The sequence below is a fragment of the Asterias rubens genome, chromosome 3 (genome assembly GCF_902459465.1).
Source record: "Asterias rubens chromosome 3, eAstRub1.3, whole genome shotgun sequence".
Taxonomy (NCBI): domain Eukaryota; kingdom Metazoa; phylum Echinodermata; class Asteroidea; order Forcipulatida; family Asteriidae; genus Asterias; species Asterias rubens.
The window spans coordinates 5,397,394-5,416,894 of NC_047064.1; the positions used below are offsets into that span (position 1 = coordinate 5,397,394).

The 19,501-nt window shown below is 40.0% G+C and overlaps 1 protein-coding gene across 2 annotated transcripts; it reads right to left on the reverse strand.

The window, feature by feature from the left end:
* Window positions 1–2,811: 2,811 nt before the first annotated feature.
* LOC117287861 lies at window positions 2,812–14,307 on the reverse strand. 2 transcript variants are annotated; one of them, XM_033768421.1, is made up of 4 exons: window positions 14,172–14,307; window positions 11,556–11,652; window positions 10,717–10,780; window positions 2,812–9,638 (listed from the first exon to the last, which is right to left on the reverse strand). In XM_033768421.1, exon 4 carries the CDS (start codon window positions 9,627–9,629, stop codon window positions 5,220–5,222), a length of 4,410 nt encoding a protein of 1,469 aa, XP_033624312.1. In that variant the 5' UTR covers window positions 9,630–9,638; window positions 10,717–10,780; window positions 11,556–11,652; window positions 14,172–14,307; the 3' UTR covers window positions 2,812–5,219. The 2 variants fall into 2 exon arrangements, with proteins under 2 accessions (XP_033624312.1, XP_033624310.1); XM_033768419.1 differs by having other exon boundaries at window positions 2,812–9,643.
* Between the last annotated feature and the right edge of the window lie 5,194 nt (window positions 14,308–19,501).

Sequence of the window (19,501 nt, forward strand, 5' to 3'; positions counted from 1 at the left end):
ATCCTTAGTACTTAAGTGCTAAATAAGACAAACATTGTCAGGGATATGCAATTTTAACATGACATTTTCAACACATACAGTTCATAACATAACGAACATAACAAACCCCAAATTAGTACAATGAAACTTTCGCCCAACATGAAACGCAAACAAACAATTGAGATATACATCAGAAAGATATAATTACTTGGATGAATTCATTTTCTCCACTATAATAATGTTTTAGTGATATGTTTTTCACAGACACAATGACCTGACCATTATCACGGAAACATAAAAACTCTTAAAAGACAAATTTGGTGATCGTGAAATAAAATACTTTCTTGACACTTTTTAATCTGATACTACCATATATGTAACCAAAATAATTTCGAACCCTAATCAAAACAGATACAATTTTGAAACACTGGGCCGGATAAATTAAAACTAGCAATTACTTATCAAGTTAAAGGTTGAGCATTAGCAAGAAGACTGAAAAGTAAAAGATCAGGCATGAACATTTTGATCGCTGGATTACCTTTCACTTATAGACATATAAATAAAAACGACATTTTACTAACTTACTGTAGCAATTACTTGTATTTTTACAAGCTACTGCATGAGGAGCTTGAGATTTTACTTGATCAACAGTGTTGCATATAATATGGCTCGGTATCGGGTCAGTATTAAAGGGTTATTTTCCCCTTTGCCTAATGGTCCAACTATAAATGTTACTTATACATTTGTTGTGTACTTTAATTGGTCTAAAAGTACCAATCTCTGGAGCTCTGGCGTGGAGAGGCTGGCTGTTTCCTCATAGCCACTGCCGCCATCAAAAAACTTGACTAAGTGGAAACTGCCCTGCCTGCATTTCGCTATTGATCTGCGAGTCCATGCCTCTATTGTTGTACTCCTGAATACCCCGCTATTGTGCTTTTCTCCGACCACTTACTAATCCGTTCAAGTAAATGGGGTTTTTCCAGTAAAAGGTTATTTATAGAGATTTGAGAAAATTCTCATGCCTGATCTTAAACTTATCTACATTTTTGTTAATGCTGGCATTTACACGGCCCAGTATCTTGTAAAACTATCAGGTAATAGTAAAATGTCAGTTTTATTTACATCTCAATAAGAAGAGTCCCTCAAGCATTGATTTTACCTTGTTCGACCAATTACTAGCAATATTAAGGCTTACTTTTATTTATAAGGATTTAAGTAAAAGACTAGTAAAAGCAAATGCTAGTTTTTATTTATCTGGCCCACTGTGTAAACTATTGAATTCATCAAGGCCTACACACTGCTATTGAATGCCTATGTATATAGTCCACACCTCCAGCTAGACGAGTGGTATATTTCTTTGATGTCAATACTTCAGAAATTATAAGATCAGACTGTTATTTATACCGTCAATTTCCCACATTAATGAATTTAAAGGTTTTTGCCACTCTAAACCAGCCTCCCTTTTTGTTAGCTCGTGTTTCTGAGGATTTTGAACTAGATCACTTTGTCATACTTAGAGTGGTATCATGCTACTTCTTCACAGTATGTACACAGTACGGGCCAAGTCGAAGAGCTACAATTCTCGGCCAAAATGCTTGGGGCCCCCCCTATCGCAACCTGACTATCCCCTTCCCCTGCTCAATGTTAATGGCAGCGCAGACCGCGCAATGAGAGCCAACATTGAAGGGGCACGGGGGGGGGGGGGGGGGGGCTGTGGTGCGGGGGCCCAACGAGATATGACCGGGACTGTAGGTATAAAGGCGTACACACTGTGATGAACAGCTTACAACTATTTTGATCTCAGTTAAAACACTCTGGGAAATTTTGTGACATCTTTCAGAGGGCCGAACTTGGGCTTGAAAGCTGAAATAATTTGTACAAATTAACTCCTTGTAAATGGTCAAGTAAGAATTGATTTCACTTTTTTTTTAACTACTGCGCTTTGTTTTGCGCCATCATCCAGTCATGTGACAGGATAACTGATGCTCCCACTGGTACTATGATGTCCCTGTTGGGTACTTTTTGTAGGACCCAAAACACAATGTCCACGGACCGGATTTACATTAAACTTACACGGTTTAAAGGCAGTGGACACTATTGGTAATTACTCAAATAATTATTAGCACCAAACCTCACTTGGTAATGAGTAAAGGGGAGATCGTTGATGGTATAAAACATTGTGAGAAACAGCTCCCTCTGAAGTGACATAGTTTTCGAGAAAGAAGTATTTTTCCACGAATTTGATTTTGAGACCTCAAAGTTTAGAATTTGAAATCTCGAAAAGAATCTCGAAATTAACCATCTAAAAGCACACAATTTCGTGTTACAAGGGTATTTTATCTCGCAACTTCAATGACCGATTGAGCTCAAATTTTCACAGGCTTGTTATTTTATGCATATGTTGAGATACAGCAAGTGAGAAGACTGGTCTTTGACAATTACCAATAGTGTCTTGTGTCTTTAACGATAATGATGATAGAAAGGTTCCCTTAAAAAGTTACTTGCTGAGGTGCTGTAGGCCTATAGTTTTTTTTAGAAATGAGTACAAGTGAGACTCTCCTGAAAACATTGCTTTGTGATGTTCACCATCTTTGCTCAAAACCCCGACGACTAATGAAGCTGAAACTTCTACAGGTAAGTTATATCACATACATCTTCATTCACAGTGAGTAGGGATTCATAAATGGCCAAAAACTTGACCAACAAAAAGTAACAAAACCCTTTTAGGTCGGTACATTGTAGACATAAACATGTATAATCTTTCTACAGATAGTGCACCACTAAATAAGGAATATCTAACACACTAAAATGATTGAACAAAGTGCGCATTCATTGCTTACGTAATGTTTATCCGGTTAAATCACCATTACAGAGACATAATTCTGGTTAAATTTGTTGGTATAATAGTATTGTAAATCTTAACATCTGTATATCGAATAATTATAACAACTGCATAATGTATGAAATGAGCATAAACAAAAAAGATATATTGGGCACTTTATAATCACGCACACAGCTTTTATCTTTAAGAAAGGTTTATGAAAACCAATCCGTTTATATCACCAAGATTACATGTTTAGCTAATATTGTAGTGACATGAAATCAATTTAGTTGAAATTTTTTAAACTAAGCAATCCCGTTTATCACCACCGGTATACAGATACAAATTATGACAATGTGTATTTAAACTAAGCACAATTAAGTAATATGTGAATGAGTATTTGAAGCATAAACTTACACGAAATGCGAAACGATATCACAAGAATTTGAAAATCATGAGCATATTACTAATTACTTAAACAGTAGTAAGCCATAATACGATACAATTCTAAGGTAAAACATTTTTGATAGGACAATTTGGTTACAAGTTGATTAGTTTGTGAAATAATAGGTTCAAGGTTCAAGGTTCATTTTATTTCCACAGTATCAAAAGACAAAAAAACAACAATATCAAACAGCAGTCAGAAGAAATCATTACAAACAATGAAAAAATAATCGTTTCACAACATAGGTTTGAAGAAATAGATGCATAACAATGTTGACACTGCGGAGGGATCCATTTAAGAAGCAAAGCTTGTAGGCAATGGTCCCTTATGACAACCATATGCATTGAGATTATAAAATAATGTCAAGTGAACCGTAGAGGTCCGTGGTCGAGTCGAGCCACCAATGAACAAAATATAACAGCAGTTCTTAATGAATTGATCTGTCAAACACAATGTTACTCACACTCATAAACAATAGTTGTGTATTGAGCAACTCAATCACAACACCATGATGGCCGTCGTTAGGCGGTACATTCAATGTAGTTAAATAAAGGTCAACTTTGTGATCTAAAGTCTCTGAAAGATTAACATGGCGTTCCGTACACATGGCGTTCCGTAACATGGCGTTCCGATATTACTAACTGAACACCCAATGACCTTAACACATTATGCCCGTTTACACCTTAGTTCAGGCCCTTTAAACGCCAAATTACACCGGAAGTTTACGTCGCTTAAAGTCGTATAATGAGTAAACTGAATATATATAATAAAAACACTTACTTAAAAGTTCTATAGCGATAGTCTTGTACATTAAAGGGGCATGTTCCCCTCCGATATTGTACTTGATTGTGCTATGAATGTAGGTGTAAAGATATTTTAAGTATAATAAAATAACTCGCATATTAATATCCCTTGATTATCATGACATTACACTGTTCACAGGTTTGTACAGCCGAAGTTTTGTCTCCACAAAATGGCGGACCGCATATTCCGATGTTTGTAGTTTCATAAGTAGATCTTATTGTTTAAGTGTAGGCCCTATGCACTAACTCGTTACCATAAAATATAAGGAGTAATTAAAAACAGCAACATTTCCAAAGGTTTTGCAAATAAATTACTTAAAGTAAATGCGTTAGTTTTCAACTATCGTCTTAAAAACAGTTATCGGGAAAGTCGGTAAATCTACGTATATTTTACAAAGTAAATCCATGAAAATGCAAACCTCACAACCAATGAATATTTCGGTGGAAACGACCGGTATACAAAATCATCTACCTTAGAAGAAGTCAAAATTACGAAAGGTGATTGTGCCATGTCAGACCGGCGATAAAAACTATATGTAAAGTTCTCTCGTGACGCATACACCATTCTGATCAGATACAATTACGATAGCTGCAGTGTTGCCATGAAGAATATTTTGCGGAATCTGGGACATCATAATTGTAGTTAAGAAAAATAATACTTCTATTATATCATTAATACGCTATAGTATATCAAGTTTATTTGCTTCTGTCAAAAACATACAAGACGAAAATTCAAACTTACAAAGTTAAAGATGGCACTTCAAACACAGTCTAAACACAGAGCTTTGGTTATTCCAACGTTTTGTAAACACCAATGGAACATAATCCCGTTTAAATGTCGTTCATACTACAACATAAAATATTGGACCTTCTATTGTTTTTACGTAAAAACTAGAAGTTTGACGTCACACTTCGAGGCTCGTGAATAACGCTAGAGAGTGGCCTCAAGCCTAGGTCAATCCCCTTCCATAATCACCTTTCACCTACATTCATTTGCAGATGACCGAAAAGTGCAGCTGCCAAACGTCATCTCGGACCAATTAAAACACAGATATAGAAAGCTTACGTCTCTGCACCGTAGCCTATCCAATGAAATCACTGGTTCTGAAAAGCAAGCACCTCTCTTTATCCTTGCGGTTAAAGACAGTCTACTGCGAGGTGTATGTGTTTTCTACTTAAACCAAGAGAACCACCCTGATCCCCTTTTCTTCTTGGCTTCGGCTCTCATGCTGGCATCGAATTTGTCGAACGGATTGTAGTTTCCTTTCTTCACTTTCCCAGTGATATCTGCCTCTTTTCGCACGTCTTCTAAGCCATGGACTCGGTCTTGCCAGCCAGGTTTACCAGAGCGTTTCTCAGTTTCAATCAGAAGATCAATGTATTCTACCGTGCTTAGAGGGTTTGACTTCAGTGCAATCTCTTCCAAACGTGTGACGCTTTTATGCGCTTCGGCTATTAACGCAAACACGGACGCTCGGACCTTTTTCAAACTTTCCATGTGTTTTTGTATGACTTGCTGAACTGTCAGTTTCTTCCCCGATGCATCTTTGAATCTCGCCTTAATCTCTTCGTACGTCTTCTCTTCTTCCTCTTCGTAGAATTCGAACCTGTACTGCTGATTGAAATGAACATCCCATGAACACTTCCCTGGGCACACAGTACAGACCCCGTCGCTCATCGCCGAACAATTGACTTTATCTGCATCGTTTGCGATTAAACAAGGATAATGACAAGTGGCGTGGCATTTGCTGCAGTTGGTTATGTACTCTCCAGTTATTTCTACTTTTCTACATTTGGGAACCTTCACCGTGACTTTGAAATCTTTATTTGCTTCGATTTGCGCTTCCTTTTCCACCAGGATTTGTTGCTCCTTTCTGAGAGATTCGTGTTGGCAGTTTGCTACCATGATCTGAGGCTGAAGGCCTTGGATTGCAGTCTCAAGACGCTTTCTCTCCTCCAACACTTCCTTCGTAAGGATAAGACTTCGAGCTTCAAGAGTCTGCACATTTTGAAAGAATGCCTTCAAACTTTCGGATCCCATGTCCCAGAACATTGTATCAATCTTTCCATGATCCTTTCCATCAGACGTTTTATCGCCACTCTGTTGATTTGGTTGTCTCACTTCAGCAAAGAGGGCCGAATTATTAAACTTAAACACTTTCCCTGTGAAAGGGATGTCTGCCTCTTTCAGTGCAGCAATAACAGGTGGATCTTGTTGGTCTGCAAATGTTGCAAGTACAATGATGTTGCCGGCAATGTCCTTGCCAAACACCGACAAAATGGCATCGAAAACATACTGCTGTGTTTGCGTTAAACGCACATTCGAAGCCTGGACAACAAACCCAATAGCATCAATGTGATCGATCTCGTGATACTCCGCATCTAAGAAAAACTCACGGATCTGGTCAAAGATTTCTTTATCTCTTTGAATGCCACGAGTATCACCGAAGCCTGGTGTGTCGATGATGGTCAGATCGTAAGGCGGATTAAGGTTTTCGTCCATCAGGGTATACGATGTGAGAACCTGTGTCTGGCTATGAGCTTGTGACGATCCGTTTCCTTCACCGACATCAACCACTTTGAACCGGTATTCATCCTCCCACTCTACTTCCAAGATGTCATTGACCATTGCGTTGATCAGGGTGCTTTTTCCTGAACCTGTGACGCCAACAACCATGATCACTTTGCGCTCTCTTTGTATCTTAGATCCTTCACCAAACATGAAACTACGACTCTGGGACTTCTCACACACCTTCCTAAGAGGCAACTTCAAGATGGTCGGTTTTCCGGTTTTCGGGTCACCAGGTTGAAGTATTTTTGACGATTTACTGACATATTTCTTGATGAGTTTGCGGGTCGTACACTCCACCGTGCTTACTTCACCTGCCCCCGCTTTCTCACAAAAGCCCAAAACTTTGATGTTGTACCGCGTTTCAGATTTGACTCCTCTGATAACAAACTTGCATGAAGAATCGTCTGTCTTCTTTCTTACTACCCCGGGGTCGTCACCGCTGCTGTATTCAACCTTGAAGTACTTCACTTCAGCACCAACGACAGCAGGCTTTGTCCACTTGATTTCGATCTGTGATGTTGACACCTGCTGGGCTCTTAAGCCACTTGGTGGGCCAGCAGGAAGCGTAGTGAAATGATCACTAATGTCACTAGGTATCATCTCGGGTTCCTTACCCTTCTTCACACTGCAAACTACTAACACCCTGGCATGGTAGGTCGTATTTGGATCTAAATCGGAAATCAAACAAGGGCTGGCTCCCATGATAGCTTTCCCCTTCAGCAGATACTTCTCCCACCCACCGTCTTCAGATTTTGTAGACTGCTTGCAATTGACCACCTTGCGGTATTGTATGAAGTAGTCAACTAGCTCTACACCATGTCCTACAGTGTGAGGATCGGTCCAGGTGATAACAACGCTAGTTGATTTGACGTCACTAACTGCAGGTTTTCCTGGCCGGCTTGCTGGACGTGTTGTACAATGATCGCTAGTGGTACTAGGTGGACTCTTGATGCCCGTCTTGTACAAGGCAACTACCTGAAATGTGTAAGTAGTATTTGCCTCCAGATTCTTAACTTTGAACTCCTTCTTGGACGATTTAATGTCGATTTCGTTGATCATGTTTCCCGCTTCCATCAACTGGATGACGAAGCTTTCAACGATTTCATCCTTTCCTATCTTACCGGGCTGTTTCCATACCAGGAGGACACTGGAAGCAGTCACGTTTCGGAACTCGGGTTTCTCAGGCGATTTCGCCGACAGTGTAGTTGCCACAGCACTTCGCTGGCTCTCGGGGCCCACACCTGCCGAACATACGGCACTGACTTGGAACCGTATGGACTGGTTTGGTTCTAGGTTGTCAATCATGACTTGGGTTTCCAGGCTCTTTGTTTGCATCTCTTGAGGGTCACTTGTTTGCTCATTCTGACCTCGAAATACATTGTACTTGACAACGTATCTTTGAACATTCGACATACCATACTTCGGTTCAGTCCATGTCAGATTTATTGAGTGTTGATCGACGACGTCACACTGTGGCTTCAAAGGCTGACTTGGTGGTTGGAAGTCCTCTTGACTCAACTCGCCTTGCTCAAATAGATTCACTGTTCCGCCTATTCTACCACTTTTTCCTTCTGCAGATCCGGAGGGGTCGTGTTCAAATCCGGTCTCAATGAACTTGGTGCAGTCTTCTTGTTGATTGCTCTCAAAGAAATCAGCAAATAGTTTTGCCTTGAGCCTCATCTCCTTCAACACGGACGTATCGTCATACCATTGGCTATCTTCGTAAGAACCACTTTTTTTCTCTGCGATGTACTCGGACAGCGCCCTCAAGTAACCTTCCTCTTCCCCCTTCAGTTGGAAAGTAAAGCAAACCACGTTCTCGATACTCGGGTCTATGATAATATCGTCTAAATTCTCACGAGATTTCACGATGTCTACGTTTGGGAGAAACTTGACGTAGCGTTTGACAGAATTTAACTCTTTGCGCTTACTACGTACCCAAGCATTGAGTGACTTCAGATTGAATGGTGACGAATCAACATCCCGGAACATGTCCTTGATGCGTCCCTCGCCGTCACTTCCACTCCTTACCAGGGGCAATATGTGTGCTAGCTGTTTCTTGTAGCTCGATTTGTACTCCGTCAGAAGCTTTATGTAAAACTCAAACTTCTCTTTTAACTGGGGGAAATCTTTAGACAATGGGTCGTTCGCCATCTCACGGGTTCTCGTCAAACAATCCTCTATACCTTCAAGGAAAGTCTGAGCCTGTGTAGGGAGACTGTCACTTAGAGCGCTGCAAACCCGAGCAGATCTAGGATCTATCTTGCCTAGTGGGTATAAAAATACCTTAATCGGAATGGCTTTCGTCTCAGACATTTCGGGCAAGATTGACAGAAATTGAATAACACCTTCAACATCTGCCGGGTTGCGCTCAAGGGGCAAGTCACTATAAACCTTCCACCGAACGTGTTGGTCCCAACTGGCAGGAATATCGTCCTCTTCTTTGACGTGGGCTGCAAGTTTGTCCACGAGTTCAGTTAGGATTTTTGCAGCATCTTCCTTTTCGTCACCCCCACAGTAATCAAACACGATAAAGGTGTTCGACCCATACAAAATTGCCTTAACAACATGAGTGGCATTACCATGTCTTGCAAACAAGTCAGGGTCTTTGCCTTTGAGATTGGATTCTAGTGCTTTCTGCGTCAAACATTCAAGCTTATTGCTTGTGTTGACATGCAGAGTGAGTCGACAGCGACTATCTAAGGGCTGTCGATCATGCAGATATACTGCAGCCGCCTCAGCCTTAACTAATCCCCCCAGAACACTTGCCTTAAGGGAAGCGTCAAGACCTAAAGCCATTGATTTGTCATCGAACGAATTTGACCGAATTACGGTGAGCTTTAATCCTTTCTGTTCCACTACTTTCAGATGATCTCCTATGGTTTCTTTGTTAATGAATACGGTACCTGTGGTAATAGCCTCATCACTACGTACGTCGTACAATGTGCCTATGCGCATTGATCTACCAAGCGTTGGTATCTCCAGTGTGCCTGAGAGGGATTCCTCCATGATGGAACGCTAGCCTGCAAACAAGAGTTAAAATCAAAACAAAGAAAACAACAATAAGTTCAGTTCTAATAGATGGACATTTCAATGGGGGATACAAACAAATACACCGATGTGTGTAAGCACATGTACTCAGTACAGTGCTAACACACATCAATGTGTATAGGTAAAAACAAAATGTTCAGGTGCTATTTGCAATCAAGTCACTGTATATAAAAAAAAAAAAATAGATCACCGTTACCAAATAATTGTAATAAAAGAGTAATTTAAATTGATTACAGGAATTTCAAGTGTTACAAACTCCACGCTGATCACTGATAGTCATGGAATGAAACAATTAATCCTTGACTAGTAACAACGCAAAAACAGTGTTGGGTATTTTTTATCAACGAACGTGATGTCACAGAATTTGTTAGTAATAAAGTCCCATTGGCTCAATTTGACGAGCTGCTTTTTAACACAAATACTAGTTAAGCAAAAAACAACAAGGCTTAAACTGCAAAATTTTACATGGTTGTAAACAGCACATAAATATACACAAGAAAGGCACCAATGCAAATGCGTTTAGCAGAAACTAGTATTATTTTAGTTATTCGTTAAATTTTAACACCGCATTTGTTCTTCTTCATTATACCAGAAAAGAGATAACTGTCAAAATAGCATTCAACTTTTACCATTACTACTGTAAAAAAATAAACACACACACATACACACCCACACCTTCCTGCAGTAGACTGTCTCTATCCGCAAAGACATGTATTACTTGCTTTTCAGAACAAGTGATCTCATTGGGTACCGTGCAGTGACGTATTAAGCTTTCTATTGCTGTGTTTAGATAATTTCTGCCTAAACAGCTCTATGAAATTGGCCCCTTGTCTTTTGTCGTTTAGAGACGCGTTATACTTGAACAGCGCTCAGAAGTGTACGAAAACTATTAACGCAAAACATTCCGTGTAAGTCTGAACAAAGCCATGTCAAATGGGTTCGTTAATAGCCCCTTAAATGTAAACACAAACTCATTTTCAACACTTTAAGTCGTAAAAATTCAGCTTTCTTTTCAAATCGATTGAATTTTTTTGTTTGGACTCACCAGTGAGCTATTTCAATAGTTCCTTATTCCGAAGATCCGTGTAGTTGATCAGATCTTTCTGGAACTATAGGAAAGAAGAATCAATTATACCTTGTTGGTGGGTCTAGAGTAAAAAACATATCTATCCCACCCAGGGGCGTCAATCTGTATTGAAATGGGGGTGGGGGGCATCTGATATTGTGTCACCCACCCTCCAAAAGATGGGGCGGGGGGGGGGGGTGACACATGTTCCCTTGTGCCCCCCCCCCCGATTGACGCCCATGATCCCACCCACCCGTTGCAAATGCAAACTAAATGTTAAATATCATCTTTGTGGCTGTCCCGATCTATAATTTTTACACACTTGTCTTAAACAATCGAATGAAGAACGTTTTGAGAAAAAACACTGAGGTATGGGACAACCTTTATAGCTTTATAACTCTGGGTTAATCAACACATTTCTTATCTTTTTCACTATTTCTTTCATTTTGTAGATACACACTTGACAGCGACTTTATTTTACTGAAGTTTAATCGAAGTCTTTTTAGAAAGACACAACACATGCTTTGACATACGACGTCCGCACGATGCAGATATGGAACGGAAATGCATGAATACCCAGCATTTCCAGCATTTGCGGGTAATTCCTTTTTGTACATTTTGACTGCCAATATGGGAGCTTGATAAACCCGGTGTATATTTGCGTGTACTTACACGTGCCATTATTTCATCTAAGAGGCCGAATTGTTAATCGAAAGTTGACGTTTTGAATATCAGTCTAAAAGTCTCTTGTGTAAATTAGAAAAGGAGTAATATGGAAAAGGTGTGATCGGCTTCCTGTGGAATTGCGTTAAACTTACCAGCAGGTTCCAACTCTAGACGTGGCTGTGACTATATCAGTGATTATATCAGTGATTCGGAACGAGAAATTAGGCAGGCCCAAATCCAGAAAGAAATCTGTTGAGGACGAGATCAAGAAAAACCGCCAGTAATACACTGTCGAACATGCGCAACGTTAGACCGATGGAAACACACCCTAAAGCATCTTCATTGGCGACGCTATAGTTTTAGTATTAGTTGCCGTTTTGCAACATCGACTATCTCATAGGGATTAGGCAAAACGACTAGGAATTTGGTATACTGCATCTGACCAGACCTGACCTGACCTGACTAATCCTGCAGACCTTATAACCACCCTGATGGGTAATTTACTAAGACCTGACCCGACCTCACCTGACCAGCTTTTTCCATGCCTATTTCTGATCGTCGTTCCCAAGCGAGGCAATTGGTTGCGCCACACCTGATAAGGTTGGAATCGTCCAAGTCATTTTAAAGTTTAGTTTTTGCTGTTTTTTATATTAGGCGTGTTTGGTTGACAAATTTTGGTGTATATTTTTATAATCGTGTTAACTTGTTCAAATTACAAGAATCTATGTGCAAGTTATTTGAAACCAAATGTTGAGTACATTCATAAAATGTATGCATTTTTAGTGTATCGACACAGAATATAATAACTGTGAAATCTGGACTGTTCCCTTTCTGTCGGCTTTGCTTCGTAGAATTGAATAGTCCAGATTGCACCTCATGATTATATTCTGTGTCAATGCACTTAATAATGTATCCACTATTTGCATATTATTTTTGTCATACGGAAATTCCCTGCTTTTATTTACTGTTTTTAAAAAAAATGATCTACAGCTCATACATGGGGACCCAGTTCATTGGGGTTGAACAATGAAACAAAGAACAATAGAAACAACTGAAACTTGGCCACCTAAAGTTTACAATTCCACGCAATGCACCAACCGTGTCCGCCATTGAAACTGACAGGGAACGAATATTCTGGAAACGACGCTGTGAATTATAAAGCATCGAATCCATGTTGGGCGACACGCTCTGCGGCACTTGTCAACATAAATTATGACACGTGACGTGTGTTCCACCAATCAAACGACAAGGATCAATCAGCTATGTCCCTTTTCGAATCCACGGCGTCGGCTTTGGATTCGGCTTCAGGCTCCGTGCTTTCGTCTGAAGCCCTGAGTGCGTATACGCAATTATCGAAACAACCGCGGGGCCAAGATAGCCTGAGATGAGCCGAATCTGGAGATTAGTCGTGGTTTCGAAAAGGGCCATGGTGTTGGGACACAGCAGGGTTCTCCCCCGAGTGAGAAATATTTTGCCAATGGTTTACAAGAGTGGGCCGAAACAATTAGGGGGAAATAATTTATTTTACCAGATCGATAGATAGCCTAGTCTGAGTTTGTGTAATTATTCAGTTACTCGTTCTTAAAGGAACACGTTGCCTTGGATCGGTCGAGTTGGTCTTTGAAAAGCGTTTGAAACCAGTTGTAATAACATTCATATGATTAGAAAGATATTTTAAACGTAGAATATAATGATACACACAAGTAAGACTCGAAATTGCGTGGTTTTCATTTTACCTCGTCGACAAACACGGTCGGCCATTTATGGGAGTCAATTTTGTTTTTCAGCGATCTTGTTAAAGACACTGCAGACACTATTGGTAATTTTCAAAGACCAGTCTTATCACTTACTGCATCTCAACATCTGCATAAAATAACAAACCTGTGAACGTTTGAGCTCAATCGATCATCAAAGTTGGGAGATAATAATGAAAGAAAAAACACTCCCCTTGTCACACAGAGTTATGCGCTTTCAGGTGCTTGATTTCGAGACCTCAAATTCTAAACCTGAGGTCTCGAAATCAAATTCGATGAGAATTACTTCAAAAACTACATCACTTCAGAGGGAGCCGTTTCTCACAATGTTTTATACTATCAAACTCTCTTGCTTCATTAATCGTTATACAAAGAAAGGTTTTATGCTGATAATTATTTTGAAAAGTTGCCAATAGCGTCCACTGCCTTTGAGGGGATGCATCTTTTTATTTCAAATATCATATAAGAGTAGATAAGTCATGATCACTCTCTCATGATCAACCTCTCCCCATTACTCGATACCAAGTAATAGTAATAATTATTTTGAGTAATTACTCATAGTGTCCACTGCCTTAAAACTATTTGTTGACAAGGCCCTATGGCAATTTGTATACTCAGTGTAATACAAATAAAGTGTTATAAACATTGAAGTTATCTAAGATAACCAAAAGTGTATCATTCTACTCTGGAATGTTTACTATCTCAAAAGTCAAGATTTCAAGTATGAGGGCGGGGTTCCTGTGAGCACTCATGTCGGTGTTGGCCCCCTTACTCACCCCCTTAGAAACGTCACTGAACTGCGTAGCCCAATGTTCATTACCTCCCATTATACGAAGGCTACACCGCATGGTTAATAAACAGAACAAGTTTTTTTCAAAAGAAGAATAAGTTTTCAAACGAAAGCAGGTAGATATTATGTATATAAGACCATTTAACGAGGGTAGGCCTAGCTATTTTGTTATTGCCAGAAGACAAAACTTAACAAAACGTATACAACACAGAGAGGTTCCTTACCTTGGATGTTAAGTGAAGGTTCGATTCTTCAAGGAATTCGAGAATGCATGATCGAGGAAATTCTTCGAAAGTCTTCGAAACTGATGTTTGCCTCCTGACTTCCGATTGTGGATGCACACTGTGGCCTCAGCCAGTTACACTTTTCCTTATTTATAACCTTACCATACGCAAACGGAGACAGCGATTTCACATAACGGGGATTACCCCTGTGAGAAACCAACATAACAGGCGTATTTCATTTACTAAAGGTTCGGGCTAAAGCAAACAAACTTTTTGAAGCACATTGATTCCTCAAAGTTTGTCTTTGTGTTGTTGTTTTGATTGTTTGTTTGGGCTAGGGTTATTATTATTTTGTTTCCTTTTTTTTTTTGAGGTGGGGGGGGGGGGGGGGGGGCGGCGGCGGGGTGATTTTTATGCTTTGTCGGGAATTTCCGCCCTCATTCAGTGCTTTCTGCTGCTGAATTTCTAAATAAGTTGCGGTGACTCGGGGCGGGGCTTCAATTGCTTTGTAACAACTTGTTTTGAAGCAGACATGCCAACGTTTCTCTAGACTTAGGGACAAGTCGTTATAATGTTTGACGCGATGATAGCTTTCCGACTCTCTTCCTCTGCGAACTTTGCAACACTGGCGATGTTCTCGCGAGACTGCTGGCCCATGTGAGAGGCTACGTTTTGTTTTGACACAACATTATTACAAGCAAGTATAAGCTTTCGATATATGTGTTTTGATTTTTCCGAGGTGATGTTTGTCAGCTGCACGAACATCACCTCAGACCAATCAAAACACAAGTATGAAGAGCTGCGTCACTGCACGTTATCCAATGAAATCACTGGTGCTGTAAGTCAAGTACATTTAGGGAACCAGTCTGCTTTGGTTCTAGCCTGACGTCACACTTCAAGGCTCGTGATAAAACAGAAGACCAGTCTTGAGGGCGCTGCTGAAGGTATTTGGCCCTCGAATCAATTATCTGTGAACCACATTGCAACAACAAACAAAAATCAAAGTCAATGGAGCCATTTTGTTTACGTCTCTCATAAGTCTTTTTTTTCTTGCAGTTCATGTTAGATGACAACGTTTAACGTTATAAACCAGGTCTAAATTTCATGGCTCTGCTTACCGCCGAATTATGCGCTTGCGATCGCAATTCTCCGCTGGCACGGCTAGCGCCGAATTTCAGCGCTTGCTGTGTAATCGTAGAATGCATAGTGACGTGGCGTATGCACGCTCAAAGCCAGAATTGAAATACGCTTGACGTAAAGTGCAGAATCCCCCATTTCCGCAAGCGCCGATTCTTCGCCTACGGTAAACAGGGCCATAAAATTTGGGCAGTTTGTGTAAAAAAAATTCTCAAGGCATTTCAGAGCATTTCAAAGCCATTCCTCAAAGTATACTGCACCTGATGAGTCGTGCTTTTACATTTTTTATTTTTTTCTAAAAGAGGAAGTTAAGTACTTTGTTGCCGGCTTAACATACTAACTACAACCTAACCCACCCTACCCCCGTCCCCCCTTTTATAAGTTGTCTTTTAAATTATTTCCCTTTTCTAAAGTATCCTTCCGCTTGTTCTAAGAGGAGGTCAAAGGTCATAATTGCTGACAAAAATGCTATAATGCTCTTTAAAAACTAACTATTATCTTAGTGTAGTGTACTATTTTCTGTATGTCATGTATGTGTAACAGATGAATAAGTACATGTACAGCATTATGGCTAGTTGAACTTGTGCAACATGGTAAAACATTTCAGCATGTTTTGATCATGCTTCATTCAACATGCTGTTATTTTTAACCAGACATGCACTTATTAATTAAATACCAGCAAACAATTAAATATCATAGAGCAGCTTAAGCACAAAGAGTAGCTGTTAAGCACAGCGACAGTCTACTAACCAGAATAAGGTTACCAGCCGAACTACCAAGTCACATGTACAATCTTATGTATCATTTTAGCATATTAAACAGGCTAGAACATGTAGTACTTGTTTGTTGTCTAAAAGGAGCCCAGTTAAATTTTTATTTACGTGTTTGTGCTTAATTTTGAAGCTGTTGATATTTCTGAAGTGGAGAATAAGTAAATCTCTGTGGAAAAATTGTATGTGTGTCATGTGTTTGGTTGTATTAGTTCAGACCAGTTCAATTACTAAAGACAACCATGCAGTTCTGTCAAAGTTGAGAAAAAGCTACCTATGAAAACCCAAGTCACAGTTTCCTATTGATTACAGAGCGCATGATCGTGTATAAAATCTTTTGAGATCTGGGTGCGGGACTACTTTTCTCTCTCTCCTAAGGCGCACAATGGATTGTATCTTATTTGGAGGCTCCGAATTTTTCGCATAGGCATACTGGAGGTGAAAATCCAGTGCCTTAAAAACAAAGATGATCGTTTCAAGCATTTCCAATCCAAATTGGTAACTTTTACGGGAAATATTTATGAAACATCGCGTTTTTATGTATCGCCGGAGATCCGGAGATTACCTCATAACCTTAAATAAAAAATAAAAAAGAAATAAAATAAAAGCAATTAAGCGTCCTGCAGCCTTTGTGATTTTCTTTCTATCGAAATGGCCGGTCGACACTTTTAAGACAACCGGCTGTACTATTTTACAAAACTGATCTTTGTCGTGTGAGATTGCTAAGATGTGTCCTTTGTTTTTTTTTGTTATTTAAAGAAAACATACGAAAAAGGGGCGGCCTCTAAAAAAGGGAGCGAGCGGGGACGCTAAACATATTTTCTATTCTATTTGGCCTGAATGGACCGTCCTGATTTGCGAAACAGCAGTCGGTAGTCTCTCGCGTAAGCCAGCAGTCTCACGAGAACATTGCCAGTGTTCACAGAAATTCACAGAGTGAGTAGAGAGTCGAAAACTATCATTGCGTCATACATTTCAACGACTTGTCAACAAGTCGAGATAAATATGGGCGTGTTTGCTTTAAAAAGTTAACCTTTCACCCCCCTCCAATAAACAAACACCAAACAAACAACCAAACAAAACAAGAGACACAAAGAAAGCACATTTGCTGAATCAAATCTGATATAGGCCTAAAGTTGATTTCTCACAGGGAGAATTCCCGTTATGTGAAATCGCTGTCTGCGTGTGACGTAGGTGCGGTTATAAAAAAACGACACGGTAACCGATGAGGCCACAGTAGTGTGAATCCACAATCGGATGTCAGGTGGCCATCAGAGTTCTTCAAGATTTTTTCGATCTTGTACTCTCGAATTTCTTGAAGGTAAGGAATCTCTCTGTGTATTATACGCTTGGTTATAGATCTTATCTTCTGCATGCTCAATCTTAACAATTTTTTACCACTATCGGATTGTCCTTTTTCAAGGGCTTTCTTCTCGTACAAAACAAAGGAACACGTTGCCTTGGATCGGACGAGTTGGTCTATAAAAAGCGTTTGAAACCGTTTGTTATAAAATGCATATGGTTAGAAAGATGATGTAAAAGTAGAATACAATGATCCACACAAACATGCCTCAAAATTGCACGGTTTTCCTTTCACCTCGTCGACTAAAACGGGCGGCCATTTATGGGAGTAAAATCTTTGACTCCCATAAATGGCCGACCGTGTTAGTTCGCACAGTAAAAGGAAAACCACGCAATTTCGAAGCAAATTTGTGTGGATCATTGCATTCTACTTTTGCAAATTCTTTTCAATCATATACATTTCATAACAAACGGTTTCAAACACTTTTTTATAAACCAACTCGTCCAATCCAAGGCAACGTGTTCATACTTAATGCTATGACGATTTTTAAGGCGGGGCCAGCGGCAAGGGAGTAGACATGCTACCCCTTCAAAATTGGCGTACACTGCGTGTACATACACACATGGCGCAGTCAAGAATAGAACTGGCAATAAACAAATACATACCCTTAGTGATGTGTCTATTATCTCTACCGGTTTTCTTTTGAAAACTTCTTGGGAGTGTAAAGCTGGTTAATTAAATTAACCATACGGTGTAGCCTTAATTAGGAGGTTATCAGCATTGGCTCTAAGCAGTTTAGTGACGTTTCTAAGGTGGGTTGGGGGGAAAGGGGCTCACCACTGACATGCATGCTCACAGGAACGCTGCTTGAAATATTGACTTTTCGAGATTTACAAAATTCCAGAGTAAGATTGTTACCATTAAAAGATAAATTCAGTGCATATGCATGTTTATTTATAACACTTGATTTTAGTTACACTGATTTAAAAAAACACTTGCTGTTGCATTCATGTTAGAGTTTCGCCTTGTCTATAAAGAAGCTTGAGAAATGCAAACGGAAACTAAAGTCTCAAGTTTCCACCTCTAGAAAAAAAGAAAAAAAAAACGTGGTGCCCCTATAGTCCTACATAAGACTCTTCCTCTGTACACAGATACAGTCACTGTAGTACAATACGAAAGTGTAAGGCCGCTAGGGATAGTGGTGTCCCATGAGCCCCCTAATTTTGGCATTGGGTTGTTTTTGGCTTGGTGTAACAATATGAAGATAGTTTCAGTAAATGAGTAAAGATCTAGACCAAAAGGTAAGGAGCATGATGAGAAATGCGGAGAGTAAGAGGACAGGGGATGGGGGGGGGGGGGGTGGCGAAGGGAAGGAAGAAGGGGAGCTATTAACAAGCGTTACGAAAGTCTGATGCATATTTAAATATGTATGTTTGAGGGCTGTTTTGTTTGTTTGTACGAGTGCCAACAATTCTTTCCTCCTTTCTCATCCCATGGTACCTCTGTACTGCCGATAATGTATGGAGGAGGCAACAATAAAAAGGGTAACTAAAAAAAGAAGAAAAAAAAACCCAGATCAGTCTATCGATCTTGTAAAATAAATTATTTCCTCCTCGTGTATATATAGCGAAACTGTTGGCAAATATTTCTCATTCGGGAGAGTCCCTGCTGTGTCGCAACACATATTGCCCTTTTCGAAACCACGGCTTCGGCCGGCTCCAGATTCGGCTCAGGCTAGCCTGGAAGCCTTCCCCTTGATTGTTTTGACAAGTGCGCGTGCTTCGCGTCGTGCTCAGTGCATCAGGACGAGAGACCGGAGCCTGAAGCTGAATCTAAAGCCGAAGTCGTGGTTTCGAAAAGGGCCTATGCAAGAGTATTTTAAGTAGCATTGCTGAATAATCCTTGTCGTTTGATTGGTGGAACACACGTCACGTGTCATACGTCGGCCCATGATTCGATTCTTCAATTCACAGAGTCGTTTCCAGAATATTCGTTCATTGCAAGTTTGTCAAAACCAGGCAATTAGGTCTATATTTGGCGTCCACATGGCGTAGAATGTACAACTTTGTAGAAGAGCATTGTGTGAATCATTCAGCATAGTGTGAATCCACAATCGGATG

What these genes read in the sequence shown, in the direction of transcription:
- LOC117287861 (XM_033768421.1), bottom strand. Translation starts at nt 9,629, where the DNA reads ATGGAGGAATCCCTCTCAGGCACACTGGAGATACCAACGCTTGGTAGA.